Source organism: Dermacentor albipictus, chromosome 4 (assembly GCF_038994185.2).
Source record: "Dermacentor albipictus isolate Rhodes 1998 colony chromosome 4, USDA_Dalb.pri_finalv2, whole genome shotgun sequence".
NCBI classification, from domain to species: domain Eukaryota; kingdom Metazoa; phylum Arthropoda; class Arachnida; order Ixodida; family Ixodidae; genus Dermacentor; species Dermacentor albipictus.
In genome coordinates, this window is record NC_091824.1 from 9,340,412 (window position 1) to 9,362,008 (window position 21,597).

The 21,597-nt window shown below is 43.3% G+C and overlaps 1 protein-coding gene and 1 long non-coding RNA gene across 2 annotated transcripts in view; both read right to left on the reverse strand.

The window, feature by feature from the left end:
- Nucleotides 1-393: 393 nt before the first annotated feature.
- Nucleotides 394-936, reverse strand: LOC139059485 (uncharacterized). The gene has a single exon (XM_070537910.1). The coding sequence runs from the start codon at nucleotides 934-936 to the stop codon at nucleotides 394-396; it is 543 nt and encodes a 180-aa protein (XP_070394011.1).
- Nucleotides 937-5,222: 4,286 nt separating this feature from the next.
- LOC139059028 (uncharacterized) overlaps nucleotides 5,223-21,597 on the reverse strand; it is a 138,556-nt gene continuing 122,181 nt past the window's right edge. The window contains exon 3 of the long non-coding RNA XR_011513812.1: nucleotides 5,223-5,318. This is a non-coding gene — a long non-coding RNA (uncharacterized lncRNA). The remainder of the gene's footprint in view (nucleotides 5,319-21,597) is intronic.

Consider the following 21,597-nt stretch of genomic DNA (forward strand, 5'->3'; position numbering starts at 1 on the left):
GTCGACCTTTGCAAGAACAGGCACGGAGTTAAGTAATACCTGAACGTAACGCGTTTTGGCGCGAGGCGCCTCGACCGCGCCCAAAAAAACCTCCCCAGTGTCCATTTGTACAGACGACACTTGTACCTTTCGCTGGTAGCCTGGAGAAGTCCCTTTGAGGCACGCCTTGCCGAAGTGTCCCTTTAAGCCGCAGTTGAAGCACCTCTGGCCTCTCGCTGGGCAGGCTGTCCTTGGATGCGAGTTGCCTCCGCAGAAGATGCACGGTCCCTTGGAACGAGCTGATGTCGGCCGGGTTTCCTTGTTGCGTTGCGGTTTCCTGCGGTAGCCCACGGCGTCGACATTGACGTCCTCCCATGGTTTGCACGGTGTGTATTCATGGACTTCGTTGCAGTTTCAAAGTTCTTGTTGCTGCTGCTGAACGGTCTCTTTTAAGCGGGCCCTCGCCAGAGCTGTTGCGAGAGACAGCTTGGGATCCATTTGGAGCGACTCGGAAAGTTTTTGATCCCGCAGGCCCACGACGAACCGGTCCCTGATGAGGCGCTGCTTGAATTCTCCGAAGTCGCATTTGTCCGCCAAGACGTGTAAAGCAGTCATAAACTGGTCAATTGACTCGCCAGGCATCTGGTACCGCTTGTGAAAGCAAGCGCTCTCGTAGACAACGTTGCTCTCCTTGATGAAGTAATCGTCTAACTTCTTCTTGACTAGCTCAAATTTCTTCGAATCTTCTGCAGAGAGATTGAAGGTGGCGAAAATGTCCCTTGCTTGTCGACCCATGGTATAAAGCAGAGTGCGTACTTGTGCCCCTTCCGGGCGCTCATTCAGGCCCGACGCATAGCGATAGTCGTCGAAGTGCAGTATCCACGCCGGCCACTCTGAGGTAGTGTCGAAGTCCAGTGGTGGCGGCTGCTGAAGACCCGCCGGCGATGCGGTGGCCATTGCAGCCTCCCTTTCCGCCTACGGCTCGACGCTCTTTTCAATCGCTTTTCAAAAGTGGGTGGATCGCATAACTTCTGACACCATGTCGTATTAGCGCCGCCGCTATCAGTGCGTGATCGACGAAAGACAGGAGACGACAGTAGTCCAAAACGCCAGGAAGGGGAAAGAGCCCCGTCTTTATTTCCACAGCTGTTTAAGTACAACCAGCGTGACGTCAGTGACACGTGGTTCCATACATGCGTCAGGCGCAATGACTCGGCGCGCCCTGCGGGAGCGTGCTTTCAGCCGCAGAGAAATACATGCCAGCACACTGTCTGACCTGCACCTCTTTAGCAGCCCCTGGACGACCGAAACTTGCACTGATTCCGGAAACCCTCCTGCTGATAACCTTCCCTATCGATCCATAAGACTCTCTGAAGTCACTGCAGATTTGAAGCTCGCCTCCTTTATTTATTTCAACTACCATAGGTGCATGCCACTCTGTGGTCTCTTCGACCTTTCTGATGACGACCTTGGTTCCCCATTCTCTCTAACTTCCATTGGACACTCGGCAACATGGGCAGAGGTACTCACATTGGTTAAATAATAGCAGACCACTTGGCCTCAGGGAATAGCGTTATTTTGTAGTAGGTCTTGAGAACGCCCGGGCCTGTAGCCAGGTAGAGGTAGTGGCATAAAATGTTGGCTTGGTCGATGACCTTGCCGGCTGATTCTGCTGCTTCTAGGAGACTTGGTAGGGCATTGAAAAATTTGATTGCGTATCGTCAACAAGTGCATCACGCAGATTGTTTATCACATAAATTTCTTTTTGACATATCCAGCGATTTCAGCACAAGGTCACAGTGAAGAGGCCAACCGTCGCTATTTTCATCCTGCCAGGCCCAAGCAGCTGTTCCTTCGCTTGCTTCAGGTTGCCCATGACCTCGTTGTAGAGGTTTGTAGGCATGACAGTAACATCTACGCCAGTGTCTACCTTGTAGTTCATCATTGGCAAGCCATTGACAGTCACACCAATTTCCCATGGCCCAGGATCCTGTTGGTTAGTTAATCATCCCAAGTATACCTCTTCCAAAAGAGTTTGGTACGTGCTTTTTGTTCTGCTTTATGGAAGCGGAAAAGCATACCTTTTACTGCAGCCTTTTTACCTGAAGCCTTTTTACTGCAAGCACTGCATGTTTTGCCATTCGCTGGGCACCACCTATATGCCCAGCGAGTGGCAAAACACCTATAGTGAACCATGGGTGTTTTGTTGAACCGTACCACTTGCATGTCGGCGCAGTTTGGTCGTCCTGGTTCTATCGAGAATTCGTATTTGATTCTTTTGCTCTTCTAGAAGCCGCGCGTGGTGTCTACAGGTGCAAGTGACTGCAGCTGCGGCCGTAGGTATTTTGCTGCTGTTTGATTGTATCCTTGTTGCAAGCAGCGGTGACAGCGGCTTCCAGAGTAAGCTTCGCTTTAAGTTGCAGCTTCTCACTTACCTGCGCGTCTGTGGGACCACCGACGGGTCTATCACAGATCAGTTCCTATTTCGGGGCGCTGTACTCAGAGACTTCAGCTGTTCTGAAGAGTTCGGTGATGAGCGTATCCACTGTCTCGTGCGCATCTTCCTTCCGGCTGTTGAGCTTTGCATACTCGTATATCACGTTCCTCAGTTGCACGATATTTTTGTGAACACTTGAATTGATGTGTTGTAGTCGAGTTTCTCAGCATCGCAGAGCTTGAGCAAGGCTAAGACGTCTTCGGCTTCACGACCCATGGCATAAATGAGTGTGCCACCTACTTCTCGACATCTTGCATCCTTAGTCTGAAAACAACTCTGTAGCGCTCCCATATCGTGAACTACCATTTGCACTCCTCGGGTAGCTTAAAATAAAGTTTTCCGGTTGTTCGTCGACGAAAGGGTTGACCGGCGCTGTGTGCTGGGCTGTGGACAGTGTAAGCGAAGCTATGGGCAGCAAAGTTTCGCATTTACTGCACTGCACTGCAGGCATAGACTTCTACTACATGGCGCATTTCTCACAGTGTTATCGAGTATCCCACGACTACCTCTATGTCGTGGTCGGGTGACGAGCATACGTGATTGACAAAACATAGGCGGTAACTGAGAACTGTTTACTAGGTTACGTCACAAAACACGCACGGCCACATGCCGGCTCAGCTTACGCGGTCTGGCCCGCTCTCCCACAGGCATTGTTCCGCATCTCACATGACCGTGTACGTAGCTCCATTTCGTTGTGGTAGCTCACACGACACAGTGCACCAGCGTAACTCAATGGGCAGCAACTTCAAAAAATTATCGTTTGGAAGGCTGCCCGAGTTTAAACAACATTCAGTTAACAACGTAAAGAGGGTTTGCCCTCTTATTAACATGTACATTCATTCGACCAGACAGCAACCTCTTTGCTGCATTATAGCATGGTTCTGGTCCGAGTTAAAACACTGATATAACAGAGCAGAAAAGTTATGAATGAGTGCCATAAATACGCAGAATATTAGAAGGGCTTGCGCTCTCATTGTTGCTAACTGAACATTGTTGAAATTCAGGGAGTCTTGTGAATTTTAATTTTTAAACGTGCTGCTCATTGAGTTTACATAATGCATTGCGGTGAAATTTGATAGATGGCCGCAGAGGTAATTCAACGTTTCAGTTTCAACCACAGCTAGTTACCCCTATGCTTTTCTTGGCTTCATTGCATGCTGGCTTTATATCGTCGTGATTACCGAAAAATAAAGCCCCTGTTTTCCTTTTCCTCATTCATTCATGCGAGGGTCTCAAGCCTCATAGCCTTGATGACTTTAGGTAGCACACGTTGGTTTATTAGCCGCATGCCTGCCCTCTTCAGTTCATGTGATACGCGACACCATCGTACAAGGAAAGATGTTCCACATCTGCTCCCCATGGCTCTAAGTGGCACTGGCTAACACTCTCAGGGCTACGTATACCACACCTAAATACCCAAGATAGCACAATTGGTAGTGTATCGCGTGTGTACTGCAAAGGTTGTGGGTTCAGACACAACCATAGGCAAGGTCTTTTCATCTGCTTTCATCACTTCTTTTTAATATTTCCTACATTTCAATTTCAGCCAGAGCTAATTACGCCAATGCTTTTCTTGGCTCAATTGCCTGCGACCTTCATTCAGTCAGCAAAAATAAGGTAACACGAAAATGAAAAGAAATAAGTGGAGGACAGGGTCATCGGTGGTCAATGAAGCCCCTTTCTTCTTGTGTGTTCAACCAGCATGTGCACCCATAAGGTAACTTCTCTACCTGCACATCAAATGACAATGCAGCAGATGCAGCTGCAACCCACAGTGAAATATACGTACAGCATACGAATGCATCTCCTCCGAAGGTAGTGAAGTGCACAAGTTCCTGTTGAGTTGCATGCCACGGTTCCTCTTGCCAACATATGGAAAGGAGCATAATTGCTGATGTAGAGCTTGCCACTTCCAGCAGTGTTATGGTAGTCATTCATGATCCTGCACGTGGTATCCAATGTATTGTAGATATCAAGGCAGCTTCAGTGCTGCAACAAATAAAGTGATCAGTTCTAACCAATATGTAGAGATGTAGACACTTTGGCAGATGGATGCTAACATGTTGAATTTTTGGGATGCCAGTGATAATTTCGTTAAACATTATATAGGCCATTCATACAGGCTCCATGGAAGCAGTCAAAGAAGTTTTGGAGCAGCTCGGGGAGCAGCAAATTAGACACATTGGAGCATGAATTGTCCGTTTTGGAGCACTAAGTACATGTTTAGGAGCAGCTTGGTAAAGGTCAATGAGTGAAATACAGGTATATAAAGAAAAGGTGTTCCTTATTTTCCTCGGCAGCGCACTATTTGATTGTGGCACTCAAAGCGCAACTAAAAAGTGGCGAGCATGGTGTGTCAGGCGCGTCACATGACTCGTCAAAGGTCGTAATGTAATCACTGATGCTATATGAGGTATACATACCTTCCGCAAAGTACAACACTACTTGCATCTCGCGTTGACTGATATCTTTTAGTTGTTCGTAGGTGAAATGCAATCCACAGAAAAAGGATAAACAGGTATGCATATGTGCCAGTATAATCACGTAGTATCAGACTAGGAATCAGCCAAACTGTTCCTTAATATCTGCAACTGTTTGTATACATGGTATTTTAACAAGCAGCCTTAAAGTTTGCAGATTCTTCTTCTATATGCATAGTTGGTATATAATTGTAAATTACCAACACACTAAAAAATGTTTTCTTCTAGCTTAACACTGAACCATACAAAGCTGAAAATTTACTGTACCTACCTGGGCGTCCTTTCACATGTTTAAGACGTGAATCATTTTCCTTTGCGCACATGTGCATTGGGCTAGCTCCCACATCAGGTATGTCATCAATCTGCACAGTTGGCACAGTAAGAATCCACACGACAAATTTTAGCACAGTGCCTTGTTTACACTTTTCTACATTTCTGTATGCAAGATATAACACAACTTCCGCTGAAGGTACTGTGCTTGTTGTGCAGGCCCTGTTTTAATGCTAATGGATGGCACATGCAAAATCATGTAAGACTTTTGTGAATATATTGGCACAGCAGCACCTTCTGTTATTTTCTGTGTATATTTCTGACCAGTAACGCATCCAAGCAGAAGTATTTTGTGCTGTAGGCGAAGCAGCTGGCCACTTAGGTTTCGCAGCTCTAGATGGGCACATCGCACCCTATTCGTTCCTCACCCCACTTTAACATTTATATTTATGCAGTGCGCAAAGGACAATGTTGGATTCGGTAAAATATCCAATTTCAAATGCCTTGTGGATGACTGACTTTTGAAAGAACAATGAAGTGATGCCTGGAAACCTGTGCACCAACTTCCTTCCCATATTAGTTATTAACGCATTACTATGTGTCTTAATTTCGGCATCTGATGCACCTAAATTTGGTGCCAGAGTGGAGAGGAGTGCAGTATTTTGACTTTACCTGGGCTGGCAAAATGCCTCACAACACTGCTACATCGAAGTCAACGTCTTTGTGTCCAGCAGAAACATTCTAAAATGTATGTCTACAAAGGCATCGAGTGAAAATCAGGGGTTCAGCTGGACTACCGCACGGCTTGCTCTCCCACACATTTCATGAGCACTTTAATAATATTCTTTGCATCATATCTGACCAGGCAGCTCAGCGGCAGGAAAGTGACCTCTTTTCCAGCCGTTTTCCTCCCATCAATGCAGATCATTCGAAAGCTCCTGGTTGCCTTTATAATAAATGTTGGCATTTGGTGATGTAATGAGCTGTTCCATACAGACTTATTTATTTGATCTTCAGGTTGCATAATTCCTATACCGACACACCAACATTATCATAAGCATCAGTAGAATATATGTACTGAAGCTCATTGAGTGCTTCCATTAGTGTACACCCGCTGCACAAAAGGAAAAAAAAGGAAGACATTGATAAAGCATATGTCTTTTTTCTCTAAACACAGCAGATGTCGTGCAAGGTGCCCAGGTATGCTGCAAAACAACCCTACATCTTTGAGAAATTGAAGATTTCATTACTATCATTCATGTTAACTTGGTCTATTCCTCATCAAAGCTTAATACATGCAAAATTTTAAAAAATATAGACAGACATAAAAGGTACACAATTGATGCTTTCATCTGCAGTGCCACCCTTTGTTTCGTACTATAACGGTGTTGGCACTGCAGCTAGTGAAAGCATGTGATATTATAACCTAAGATATGCCATCTTGTAATAAAACTTCAAGGCTCGCTCCTCGAAACATGGCTGATTGCTTGCCCTAAACATAATTAGGCTGTATACCTTGTGCTTGAGAAAACATACAATTTACCTGATGCATGTATTACAGCATACCTCACCTATTTCATTCTCTTGCTGGTACATTATTTTATAAGAGGCTTACGTCAAGTGCTGTTTGAACAAAAAGCTAAAGTTATCAGTGCGAAATTCATGTTTGATTCGTGCTTCTCAAGCGGGAAGCGTAATTTCTTAAGAAAGCAGCAAAATGTTGTCTGTCACTTTCGAATGCTGCTGCCGGGCTCTCTTCAAAAAAGTTCAGTGGCGAAACTAAAATAGATGCGGCTTGTATTTAATAGTGGCACAAACACATATTAAAACCATTTCTTCAGTTCGTTGCTATGTTGACTGAGGACTTCCGTGTGTAAATAAACGCATAAATTTAGGCATGAGAGTTACTAAAGTTAATCCTGAAGGTTTTTGCAATTTGCAAAGCAACAAATAACACATGATGTGCTCTTGTGCTTGGGCCATCCAACACAAAGTTAATCTCTTGTAAAAATTCTAAGTTGACTCAAAGTGGCAGTTATAGCTGCCCCACTCGAGCTACAGTTGATTATTCATGTAAGTATTCACTAAATAAAAATTCATGTTCATTCAAACAAAAATAAAATCTTTTTGGTCTGCTGCTTTCACTGCACATTGAAACTCGGTAAATAAAAGAAGGATTTACATCCGGTTGATAAGGTTAACCTTCTATGGAAAAGCTATATACAACCCAAGCAGCTGCTGAACAGATGACCACGATATACACGTGACAGACTTTTCATTACAGGCTAAATTATTGTTTGATATCCAGATTCCGTGCATTCTTGTAGCCCTCACATTCATGCCTCTCATGTTACTGATGTGTATGCTCATGGACATACCTCTCCTGTCTCCACCATGGTACCATGGTCGTGGCTGTATGCATTTACTCTCGTGCGTTAGCACGAGAGTAAATGCACATTGTTTAGCTTTTCTTGCAGTACCACACAGGCAGAAAGCAGCCATGTTATTTTGCTTTGTGTATATAGTTATGTTCACATAACTCACAATTTCATTTTGTACCACATTATATACCACTATTGCACACTTATAATCAAAACAAAATTTGAGTTTTCTTTGAAAGAACTTCATAGCCAAGTTGGTAGGTTTTACTAAACAGTGTTTTCAGGTGCTAGATGATACATGTCGTTCCCTATATTCTGTCATTATCTACTTTCTCCCTTCATCATGTCCTACCCTCCCCATTGTATGTCTCTTCTAGCACCCAAAGCTAATGGGGGTTATTCATTTGTTATTGATACATGGTGCCCTTAGAGGCATTCAGTTCAGCGCATTACATAACAGGGGAGGAGGGAGTACAAACATAGAAGAGATTACAAAGTAATAGTTACAATAAACAATAGGACAAAGTACAGAAAGAAAGTACGCTAACATTGTTTAGCTATTAAGAAACAGAATCTAAGAAATCATAAAAATTGCAAAGCGAAAATTATGCACGGAGCACAATCAAATTTTCAAGATAGGCATGCCTACATAGACTACGGTATTATTACAGGTATTTATCAGTAACTGAGAAAAACATCTAAACAAAAGTGTAATGAAAAATGCAACTAATTGACCGTGCGTAGCACGTTGTAAAGTTTTGCAGTGTCAAATTCTGTGGCAATATCAGAGGGAAAGCAGTTCTATTCAGTGATGGTGCAGGGTATAAAAGAGCATACGTATTGTAACGTGGGACATGGTATGCACTTGAATTTGAGATGGTGATCCCAGCATGAAAAGACGGCAGGCGATGACTGCAAGAAATCATTGTGAAGAGAAGTATGATTATAAAGTTATAAAGACTACAAAGCAAAGATACAATGATGTGTGGCGAAGGGATAGTACTTGTAAATCAGTACGTGCTTTTAATGATGACACGCTAGTGTAAGATGAATAGTCGTAAAATATGAAGTGAGCACCCCAGTTTTGAACAAATGCAATCTCGTCGACAATGTATGCCTGCCAGAGTGCTATATTAGCGATGCGCATTCGAGCTTTGTGTGGATTAGTGCAGTGTAGGCAAGCTTATCTATGTTGACAAGAGCATACTTTAGGTTTCGTTTGATGATTCCTGACTGGTTAATGATGTTCATTGGTAGTTAAAGGGTGAGAAATATAGAAACATATTTATAGAAGGGTATGACTTTAGCCACTCGCCACTCTTAAGAATGGGCCCAGGAGGGTATGTCACAGAGGCATTGTGACACATTCTTGCGTACCTTGTTAATAAATTACCTGTGATCTGATGTACATGAAGTTTTTAATCTGTTTCATGAGGTAAGAATGCCCGACTCATTAATAACAACTTCAGACATGTCAGATAGCGTGGGGAAGTCAGGGCCTGGAGTGATGTCTTCGCAGGTGGACACTCAACGAAACATCTTATTTAGTAACTGTACACACTATAACTCGGGAACAACGTCACTGCCTGAACTAGGACTAAGTCAGGCTGAGAATAAGGGTTTATTACGTTCCATAATCACTGTTATTCATGATGAATCATAGCTGTGAATCTGCTGACGTGTGGATTTTAATAGCGTCTGGTATTATTTGTTATATAATATGTATCTTTGCCATGTCTTGAAATTTTTATTTCTTGTAGTCGCCATTCTAAGAGCACTAATTATTTTATTTGTGAGGTGCTACAGGCATTTATTGAATGTTTTGTTGCATCTAATGCTGAGAAAAAGGACGAACATGTTGATAAGATTTGGAAAGGTTCTCTAATTCTCTTCAATAGCTAGAGTGTGTCTGCAAAGGTGATTAATTGAAGATTATGCCCAGTAACGTTGGCCCAATTGTAGCACCTACTGTGTTTAGTAGTGTTTTCTTTCTTGTTAACGAGGAGTAAAGCAGACCTACTATAACTTCATGATCAGACAGCCCGTCCAGGTAAGTAATGCTGGAACAGATTAGAGGATCGCTCGTTGAGATGAGGACGAGGAGAAATCAACGTTTATTTTTGAAGCAGTATCCCGGGTTATACCCCGGTTCTACTCTAGGAGGAAGGTCTCCTCATACCAGGAACCCTCTGGCCTTCACTGCCTCCTTGGCCCTGGCGACGAGGCATCGTTGTTGTTCCAGGTCCTCGGAGACGAGCTTGGCCTCCCACATTTGATTGAGGGCTTCGCTTTCTTGTCTGGGGTTATATTCTTTCGGTGAAGGCGATGCGTCTCCATCTAGATGCCACGGACACTCGAGGATCAGGTACACCAAGGTGTCCAGTAAGCCACACATTGGGCAGTGGTATCCTGTTAGCATCCTTGTAGTATCCTTGTGCATGAGTATTCCGTCGATGTAAGTGTTAATCTGTAGTCATTTGAGTGTGGTACTTTCTTCTTTAGTGAGCTTTAGGCAAGGTGGTGGGTAAACCCTGCGTTTCAGCTTGTGATGTTGAAGAATCGCTGAGTAAATGACACGTACGGTCTCTCGCCCTGCTGACGCAGACCGGGCAATGCGAGAGTAGGAAGCATTGGCTCGGCAGGTGTGGCCTCGGGCTGTGGCGTGTGCCACTCCGTTACCCTCCAGCCCCTCGTGCCCAGGAACCCAGGTCACGCAGATGTAGGGGATCGGAGTGCTTAGGTGCGTCAATATCTTTAGTTCTTCTGTCGACACGCGACCCTTAGCGTAGTTCCTGACAGCTACTTCAGAATCTGAAAAAAGTACAGCTGCGTCCATGCACGTGTTAGTTGCTAGGGCGATCGCCATCTCTTCTGCAGTCTCAGGGTTTTGTGCACAGTCTGCGTCGGACGCTAGCTCTCAGTCCTGAGAATCTACGACGTTCAGGGTGTAAGCGTTTCTTGGCGGGTATTTAGCTGCCTCGGTGTAGCTGGCGTCCAGATCATGCCTGTGTCTTCGCCGTAGGGCATCCACTCAGTCTTCTCTTCTTTTCTTGTGGTACATGGGGTGCATCTTGTATAGAATTGGTGCTATATGCACAGGGATTCGCGGATGTTCGGAGGAATTCTGTGTTTTCGGTCCGCGGTGGCAATAAAGGTTTCACCGTAGCTCACCTGTTGAAGCACTGATCTTCCGGTGGGCATGAGCTTCAGTTGTTCTGACTGGCTTGATGAGCTCCAGCTAATTGTTGCCAAGTGTTGTGTACGCCCATCTTGGGCAATCACGTACTCGAAACTGTAGATGGTAGGCCCAGGGTGATTTTGATGGCTTTGCATATTTGAATGTTAATTTGTTTCTACCTCTGATGAGATCTAGAATATTGGCCAATGTACATGATGAAGAGGTTGAGAGAGAAATTAGTTGAGGTAACGTGAAGTGTAGACACGAATGAAGGAAAATATGCTATTGAGCGTGAGCAGCTGCGACAGATTCTGTTGTCCAGTTAATAACGGAGAAATTAAAGTTGCCATAAATGATCAGAGTAGAATGCCGAAATAACATATGCACTTGAATTAAAATGTTTTGAAACTCGCTTGAAAATGCTTAATTTACATGTGGAGGACAGTAGTATGCACCTATGATAACATTCTGCTTGAGCATTGAAGTGAAGTGAAAATGTGCTCTAGGAATGAACGAATGCCAGTTGGAACTTCAAGAAATTATTTTTTTAAAGCTATGAGCATGCCACCTTCTCTGCAGTTGCAACATTCACAACAAAAAGTGTTGTATGCAGATGTGGAAAGAAATTTTTTTTATTGCAAGCGGCGGCGAGGCAACACCTCGACGTCCCCACGTGGGAGACCTAATGCCCCGTCGGCGAAAGCTCTGCATGACTATAAATAAGGTTGTTACCAACCAAAAATAGTATCAATTAGTAAGGTCTTGGTTAGTACAAGAAGAGATATCACTCATGAATAATGAGTGATGAAAGTGACATATATTTTGACAACACACTTCAACCGTTTGTGCTTAAGAATGATAGGTTTGTAGAAGTGTTATGGGTGTGTGGTTGCATAAGCTGTCAATTTCCACACTTGCGGAAGAAGATTTGGCTTGTAATTCCAATGCCATACTGAGACAGATACGCTGCACAGTTTACTTCAGCATCCTAAACTTACGTGTCGTCTTGGAGCAAGAGCTTCTTAAAAAACATCGAACGAAATGTGAGCTGTCTTATACTGAATACAAACATTAAAACATTTATATGAAAATATATATATCTGCCATTCTTTTTGCTGATTTGCTGTTCCTAAGTGATGGAGTAGTGCAAAAGGTACATATATTTTACTTGTACTTATTGCTCTCAGCCCACCACAACCGTAAAAAAAAGAAAAGGAATAGTATGTACAGTACCATGCATATTCGCCTGAAGAGGAACATTACAAATGTGCGCATAGCACTCACGTTTTGCTAATTTAATTATGATATATGTGGGCTGTATGGACCTTTAGCATGTAGTATAATGTGGAATGTACGAACGAAGTATTCTGTACACAAGAACCAAAATACCAAGTGAGTAAAATCTGCTTTTCAAATGAACAAATATGCGCCACCGGAATGTCACTTGCAGCTGTTACAACTGAGCTACCACATTTTTGAGCCACACACAGCTAGGGTATGCAAGCCAATTTTTTAACCTGGCTAAATTAGCAAAAGTTTGCATAATCTTGAGTACAGCCACAGTACGTTGGAGGCGCAGCCTTAGTTTCTGTACACATTGCACATTGCATAATCTGCACACTGCAGAGCATGTTGCATAATCTGTTTTGTACCCTCTGCATGAATGTGGCGGCAAGCCTTTGTTTTCAAGAGTCCACCTAAGGAAAGTGTTTGTATTCTGTTTGGATGATGCACTTCGGTGGCGAAGAGTAAAAACATGCAAATTATATTTTTATTGGGATAGCTACGTTGTACCAGCAGGACCTACCTTTGATACCATGATTAGGGCAAAGCAGATGGCACCTGACAAAATCCAGAGAATGTATCATCTACTCTAAGTAATTGGTGAGCAAGCTTCAATACCATGATGCGCCAATGTGCCTTGGCTTTGGTATGAGAGGAACAGTATTGACAATACCCAAACATATGTGCTTAAGAGACAGGAGTTAGCTCTGTCTGAAAACCACTGACGTCTATTATATAAATGTAAGCAGCAGTGCTCGTGTCATGCCCTGCTGCTTAATTTCAGAGAGACTAAGAGATCAACGAAAGACATAGATAGAAACATTGAGACATGGCACAAGCATTATTTCTGTTCTTTTGCAATATCATGCTGCACTTACCGCAAATTAAATGCTGTAATTAACATTGCATTAGTTGTCTCTATACCTTGCTCATTTTAATAATGGTTCCATTCAGAGTACCAACCGAACAGCGTTACACAACATAACTTATTGCACTAAAGTATGAAAGTGTGTTGGTTAGGCATGCATTTACATATACGGGATGAGCGAGAGGCATATGAACACACTCAGTGCTGCTTTCCAAGTGAGATTATTCAATCCATTGAGCAACCCGACTTTAAACCTTCGCAGGTGACTGTTCAAGTCAATGCACATACGTTTGCCCACATCTACTGTTTGTTCTATACTGATTTCTCTTTTACGAGTAATCACGTTCGATTATATGGGATATTAAAAGTCATGTTAAACATTGAAGGCTATATTAAAGAAAATAATATGGCCTTTGAAAACAAGAAGCATAGACAGGCCATCAAAATGACAGCAAAAATAAAGAGTAATTTATTTGATTGTTTAAAAAATCCTAATAAGCTCGCAAGCCAGCATGGAGGAGATACTACCTGTGGTGTTCACGATTTAGCTAGTGGGGAGACCTCAACGGTCGGCTCAACAAAGAATGCCACTGGTCAGGCATTTTGTAGGCTATACCACATAAATCTACCACCTTTTCACAGCTGTACTGATGATCAAATGTTTGCATATAGTGTTAATGCGACAATTCCATCTGTGTGAGAAAATTCATTATTAAATCACCCATGACATGTCTCTTGGAATTTGAAAGTTGCGCTCCAAGATTGGTATGCTGTGTATATCGCCGACAATAAGCAGCAGATTAGCAATACCACAGTAGCAGGGGAATCAAACATTGAAATCACCTTTGATAATTTAGTCAGTGGGGTTAGAGAGCTCTTCTGAATCACCTTTCTAACAGCGGAGTAACACTGTACCATATTTGGAACAATACGTTTGCGTTTCTCTGACTGACCCAAATACCTCGAATGGATCCCAGCACATATGGGATACGCATCCACGAATTGCCCTCCCAACCTCAATGAGAAGGCCCGTCGAGCTGTGCGAGAACTAACCTACAGCGGCTCGGAATGTCACGGCCCAACACCCCGCAATCCCCGGGAAGGGGGAAGGACTGCGGGGAGGTGACAACGACGAAGCAGCGATACAAGATGACAGGGACAGGCTGGTCACGTACCATGACATAATGACACACTATACGAAACAAAGAGAAGCGTACCACCAACCCCACAAACAACTCGACAGGACTCAATAAACGGATTGGAGAAGGTTGCAAACAAGAACGTTCCGAAACACAGTACATTTAAACAGAGTAAATTTAACACAATACCCAGACGGGCGAGCTGCAAGCTCTGCAAGCACGAACACGCAGACATGGCACACATCTTATGCGGGTGCACACAGATCAAATCAATATATGTAGACGACGAGATAGAAGGAGACCTTCTCGAGGAGCGATGGCTAAGCGCTCTGACTAGCTCAGACCTACGTGACCAACTATGGGCTATCCAGCATGCCCAGGCAGTGGTGGAAAGGCGTTGCCTCACCGCACATAATGCCCGGGTGGCCTAAGCCTGGGCTGGCAACCTCACAGGCCATTTTCTCAATAAAGTTTTTTCCATCCATCCGCCTTTCCCTGGTTTCATAAAATGTATCTCCTAAACACCATGGGGACCTTTAGGGGCATGACTTATAGGTATACATTGGCAATTTAATCTCTCCACCATGAATGCTGAAAATTCTCTACAGGCAAAATGCTACTCGCAGATAGATGCTTTACTTAAAAAAAACATTTGCCCTTTTTACAAACAATGCTTTGTTGAAGGTCATATTCAGAGCAAGTGAAAAGCACAATTAGGCGTATAATTCCCTGCCTCTAATGATCCTTTGTACAAACTTGCTGTGAAACAGTATTGCATGAAGCTACGCTGACTCTACAACTGCAGAAGATTACTCTCTTCATTCAGGCAACAGTGGCATTTCTTTCCATTCATAATAAGTGAATCAAAACCCCTATGCTCACATTATGTTAAATAAATATTTCCTGATGATGAAATACATTTAGGAATGCTGCGTCCTTAACAGTGCTGGCAAAATTGATGCAGCAAAGGGTGCCAAATTTGACCGCAAAAGCATGTGTCCCATCGGAGCAATTTTTTTGGAGTAGAAAGACGGTAAGTGAGCCTGGCACAAGAGGTGGGGGTAAATACACGTTCTTCATGTTGTTGTGTGCTTTCTTATCTGCCATGGCAGTGAAAAGGCCACAGATGTCTCCCTGTACCTAGTGTAAACAAACGTGAGGTGCTTCGAAATAGATGCGTCCGTTGACCATGCGCTGCATTTGAAGCTACAGCCTGTGCCCACGTACGATGGTCTGGGTCCGAACTGCCCTGTCATCTCCCCGTGTGACAGCTTTGGCAAGTGCGATAGTAGTTTTATCGTCGGGCCATACGGTTGCAACTTACATGTGACGTCATCGAATGGCCCAATAGGAGCATGCTCTTTGTCAATAACGTCATCGACACAACGCTCAAAAGTCCTGGACCCGGCTTCCCTCATCAGTGGGCAAGACTGCAGCAGCACCGACAGGATGCTTAATCGCGTCTTGTTTTTCGTGCAGGTACGTTACTTTAAAAACGCTCATTGTCTGAGATCAGATGATCGTTGTTTCTTGCTGCTCTCTTGCCCACAGAGCGCTTTGTCTTGTTTTATGCATGCACCGTTCTGCGCAAATCGGCTTGTCCTCAGCGGTGATGTAGAATTAAATCCCGGTCCCAGGAGAAAGACGATTCGTCACACCAGTCATTCAGACGAAACTTCGTGCTCATCTGAACCTGATAATGACTTGAACAATATTTCCGGAATGCTGACCGAACTATTGGCTGGGCAGAAAGCGATGGCTCATGACATCGCTGATATCAAGGTTTTTCAACAAACTGTTAACAAGCGTTTTGACGCTCTGGAATCCCGTGTGGCCACTCTCGAAAAACCTAGCGCTGATCCTAGAGTCTCTTTTGGCCATTCTGGTTCTGACATACGTTCTTTATCTCATGCCGTTTCGGAACTAATTAACAAGAGTTGATGACCTTGAAATTCGCTCAATACACAACAATATAATTTTGCGTAGACTTCGTGAACACAATGCTGAAAACACACATACGCTTTTGTTTAATGTACACCAATTTTTCATAGAAACTTCAAATTGAATGTCCACCCATCGAACGTTGTCACAGAATCGGCACCAAACGTGAAGGTAGATTGCGCTCAGTTATACTAGGAGTACTAGACTTTAGGAACAAAGTAGAAATAATGAAAATAGTCTCAATGCTAAAAGGAACAACATTTTACATAACTGAAGATTACTCGACTAATGTACGTGCCATTCGCAAAAAACTATGGGCAGCAACCTCTTCTTTTCGTGACCTTGGCTCTGTGGTGAGGTTGCGTTATGACCATGTTTTTATCAATGGTGTCCGTTAGAGGTGGAATGATGCAGCTAATGCCCTAGTTGACGATTCACGTCTCGCTGATAACACCGTAGTGAATAATTCGAGCCTTTCTGATAACTCTCCCGGCTACGTCATCTTCACCTTGACATGTACGCGACTCTTACAAGCTTGCTATCTTGAATTTGAATGCAAAAAGTCCAGTAAGTAAGTCCCCGCTCTTTCTTTCCCTGGTAGCCTCCTATTCGCCTCATTTCATTGGTGTCACTGAAACATGGCTTCGCGATCACATAAATGACTCTGAAATCACTCCACCCGGCTATGTAGCTGTCCCATCAGACCGCAAAACTGGCAGGGGAGGCGGTGTCACCCTTTTTTTTAAAAAATCGGAATTAATGTTTTCAGTTATCTGTCCTCCAGCAGATCGTGAGTCTGTTTGGTGTAAATTGTACCTAGGCAAAAAAAAAACAATCATAGTCTCCGTTTTCTACCATCCACCTGCCTCCTCATATGATAAATTTTTCTTCTCGCTGATTACATCAACACGCACAGTTTTAATGCATCTAGCTTAATTCTAATGAAAGACTTTAACACACCACATATTCACTGGACCTCACTATCGCATCACAGTTGTTTAGGTAGCGAACTAATTAACTTTTCTTTATCTTTTGGGCTTACACAAGTAGTCGATGGCGCAACAAGACAAAACACACTTCTTGACCTGGTGTTCATTAGTTCAGACCTTGTTGATAAGCTGTCTGAGTGTGAAATTATTCACGAAATTTCTGATCACAAGGCAGTGTTTATATTGCTAAACTGCACAGTTTGTAGACCGCGTGCCGAAATTCTAACATTTTTCGAATTTATTCGCCCTGACGACACGTCTATTCTTGATGTCTTATCAGAACGTTTTAAATCGTTTTGCACACTCAGTAAAAATTGGGACGTGAATACATCAGTTCGCCAATTTGAAAACATTACAAAGCTGTGTATTGAACGCTTTGTTCCATTAAAAAGTAAGAAAGGAATCGTGCCCTCCCTCGGATGACTAGAGAAATTTAGCGATTATCACGCCGCGTTAGAAGACTGAGACGCTCAAAACGCAGTAATGACCTGATGCAATTGCTAGATTCACCTCTACCAAAGAGGAACTAAATTTGAAAATGAATATGGCGAAAGATTTTTTTTCTTTCATGTCGAGCTGCCAGGATTACCAAGGAATAATCCCCTGAAGTTCTGGCGTTCTGTCATGGCTACTACTGATTCTTCATCTTCATTCACTATCAATGATGAAACTATAAATGATCCTGCACGCATCTCCAATGCATTCAATGTATATTTCCATTCGGTGTACGCAAACGATTCTCATGTCTACTCTGCTATTGATAATGATTCAGATTTTCTATTTCCGACATTTTGGTTGATGGTAATGGCGTTCTTAATTCGACTTTGGATTTAGACACAAAAAAGTCTTGTGGCTCCGACGGTATTCCGAATTCGTTTTTACTTCGCTGTTCACAATAGACATCACGCTATCTTAAAATTATATTCAACAAGTATCTAGATACAGGAATCATTCCTTTATCATGGGAACTTGCAAGAGTAATACCCTTGTATAAAACAGGCAGTAAGACAGACCTAACGATTTGCAGACCAATTTCTTTAATTACCAATCGTGCGAAATGCTGGAACGTATTATTTACAAACACATAATAGATTTTATTGAGTCGAAGAACATTCTAACTAATGTTAAGCACCGCTTTAGACGTGGTTTCAGTACTATCACGCAGTTAACCGACTTCACCAATGACATTGCTTATCAATTATATCTCGGTAAACACATTGACGCTATCTTTGTTGACTTTTCTAAAACTTTCGATTCATTACTTCATTCTCACTTCTTGCAAAAATTAAATGCAATACTAAAAAATTCCCGTCTGGCCGATTGGACTGCTAGTTTCCTTTCTAACCGGTCCAAATACGCCGACTTTAGTTCTGCAAGGTCATCCATACTTGAAGTAGGCTTCGGGGTTCCTCAAGGATCCGTCCTGGCTCTTTCATTGTTTTTAATTTATGTCCATGAGCTCCCAAAACATGTTTCCTCCAATATTCATCTTTATGCGGATGATTGCGTCCTATACGACGTGATTGACTCCGCCAATAGTTTTAAGCAATTAAACTATTCCTATGTCTCTTTCGGCGCTTGGTGTGAAAAGTGCAAAATGAAAATTAATTTTAAGAATAACGGTTGTTTTGTCCTTCACGAAAAGAGCAGCACCTGTAGTTGCGACATATTCTTTGAATGGGTCACCTTTAACCAGAGTTCGACGATACAAATACCTTGGCGTGACATTTATTCACAATCTCTCATGGACTACACACATTGACCAAACATGTTCAAAGGCCCTAAAACAACTTGGATAGCTACGTCGTACTATGCAAAAGACTCCGAAGGCAACTAAACATTTAGTCTATAAAACTGTTGTTCGCCCAGTTATCTAGTATGCCGCAACAGTCTGGTCACCACATAACCAAAACAACATAATCAAACTAGAAGCAGTTCAGAAAAAAGCCGTCCGTTTCATTTTTCACCGGTATGACCGCTATTTTTCACCCTCATCTGTCCTCCCTACGCTGAAACTAACAATGCTTTCAGTACGTCGTGATGTGGAATCATTAAATTTCGTGCACAACATAATTAACAAGTCCAATCACACTTCAAACACAGCTCGCATATCTTTCACAAGGCCTCCTTGCAGGCGTAATTTCCACGATCTTAATCTTAACCCTCTTTATGCCGCTAAAGATACGTTCAAGTACAGCTTCTTTCTCCGCACAGTAGAAGTATGGAATTCCTTACCTGGCTGCCTTCGTTCACTCCCGATAAGCGAATTCGAAAGTGCTCTCTATGAAAACTAGTATGTGTAACTACTTAAATCAGGTTTGGTTTGTACTTTATGTGTGCGTATTGCTGTGTCGTTGCTTTTTATGAATCGATGAAAACAATTTGTAAGATGTTGTAAACGATTGTAACGATGTTCTAAGAGTCATTGTTGATTCGCTTTATTTTTGTTCAATACTGTTTTTACCCACTCCTGCAGTAGCCCTCCTATGGGGCTGCAGTATGTACAAATTAATAAATAAATAAATATATAATGAAATAATTAAAAATGAGTAGTTGTGAAGCTTCTGTGACTTCTGACAAAGCAATGTGGCTTTACTGTTTTTGCTTCAGCGGCTAAATAGCACTCAACGAATTGGTGTGTGTGTGTATTTGGGCGATGTTTGATAAAAATGATGCTGCCTCATTGGTGTCATGTATGACATTACCGTGTACCAGTGTCCCCGTTACAAAGTGCCAAGAAAAGTGCTCATGACCACGCTCGAGAAACTGGACAATCGCCCCTTTACAGAGGAAAAAGCTCTAGGACACTGGTCAGACGGGCTTCGGCACTCAAGGCCTTAAGCTTTGCTGAAGTTTTTAAGGACATGCGAATGGTGCGACCGCCTTTGAATGTTGTAGCGCGTAGTTTCGCGTTACTGTTTGAATTTTCTGGTTTCCATTTTTTATGCGAAGCATATTACGAGAGCTCAACCCAGCTCCTCAGGCGCGGCGGTGTCGCCTTCAATAACCTTTGACCCCATGCCATACCACGTGACACCGTGACGTCACGACAGAGGAGAAACGGGGCTCCAACTCGCGCCGTCCCTCGCGGCGTCGCGGCGGTATATAAGCAGCTGCGCTTGTTTCTAGGTGGCTTTGGCTCAACTCTTGCAAGATGGGCTGGGTGGGAATCGAACCAGTGTCTCCGGAGTTTGAGACGGAGACGCTACCACTGAGCCACGAGTGCTTCTTTTTTTCTTTAGTGCCTGACTTTGACAAAGAAAGAACAGCAATAGCAATACATAAAACAAAACATAAAAGATACAATGAACACGTCGTATTGACATAAGCAGCCTGGTGGGAGGCTGGCTTCGTCACATTAAAATTCATTTAGAGCCATCAATGGCTCCACCCTTGACAGCCACTCTGGAGTATCCCCACCGGCCTTCAAAATCTCAACAAACCGATGCACAGTTTCACGGAAATAAATTCGCGTTGGTCGTGCGTCGGGATCGCAGTAGTATCCTGCCATTCGAGAGCGGCAAATACTCTGGAGGCGAATTAACATTATTAAATCAAACGGAAAGCCGTCCTCGTTAGCAATGGGTAGATACCGTATTCCATGAGGGTCGAAGGGAAACTGTTTCTTTAACGTTCTTTGTAGTACGTCCCAAAAAAATACCCCTCCCCAACAATGAAGAAAAACGTGATCTATCGTTTCTGGTCGTTTGCAGATAAGGCAGTGAGATCCCCATGGAAGAAATAAGCCCTTTTCCTGTAAAAACATTTTTACTGGCAATGTTCCAGTGTGTAACTTAAAAAAGAAGGTTTTAACCCCTGGCGCAACTTGCATTTTTTTTTTACTCTCTTTAATACGTCCCTACAAGGGCATCCACTGTACAGGGCTCTGTACATTGGCTCCGGCAGAACAACGCCACACAAATCTTTGTACAAGTTCTTCTTTTTTACAGTTGATAAATATTCATTTGAAAACCTCGTTGCAAGGAATCGTACACTTGCGACAACTTCTCTAAAATATCCAAAAATGCCTCCCGTGAGTGTTTCGGTTGAAACAACAAAGTCTGGCAACGCGCGCCCGAGCCTTACTTGGCATGCGGTGCGCAAAAAAGGATCGCCGACGTCACGAAGGAAAAGAAACCTGTTCACAACCTGCCGCAAAAAAAGGTGTCCCAGGCCCAATCCACCATTCTTGACTCCTCTGAACAAATTTGTTCGGCTGCACCTTTCCCATTGCGCATCCCACACGAACATGGCAAAAATTCGATGCAGCTTCTGTACATTGAGTCTTGCACAATGTAACACCTGCATTACATACCACAGCCTACTAATAAAGAATAGATTGCACACGGTGGCTCTAGCGAAAATCGGTGTTTGTTCCTTTCCACCTTTCCGCCTTTCCACGTGTATCATGCGTCTGCGCTGTCCAATATGTCGCGCTATCACGGTAGCATTCTAAAGGTACTCCGAAGTACTTCGTTGGGGTCGTAACCCACGACACGTTTGCAAAGCGGTCGGGCGTCGATTGCCATTCTCCATGCCGGAGCCCTAGTGATTTTGCTAAGTTCACTCTGCTGCCTGTGGCTTGGCAGAA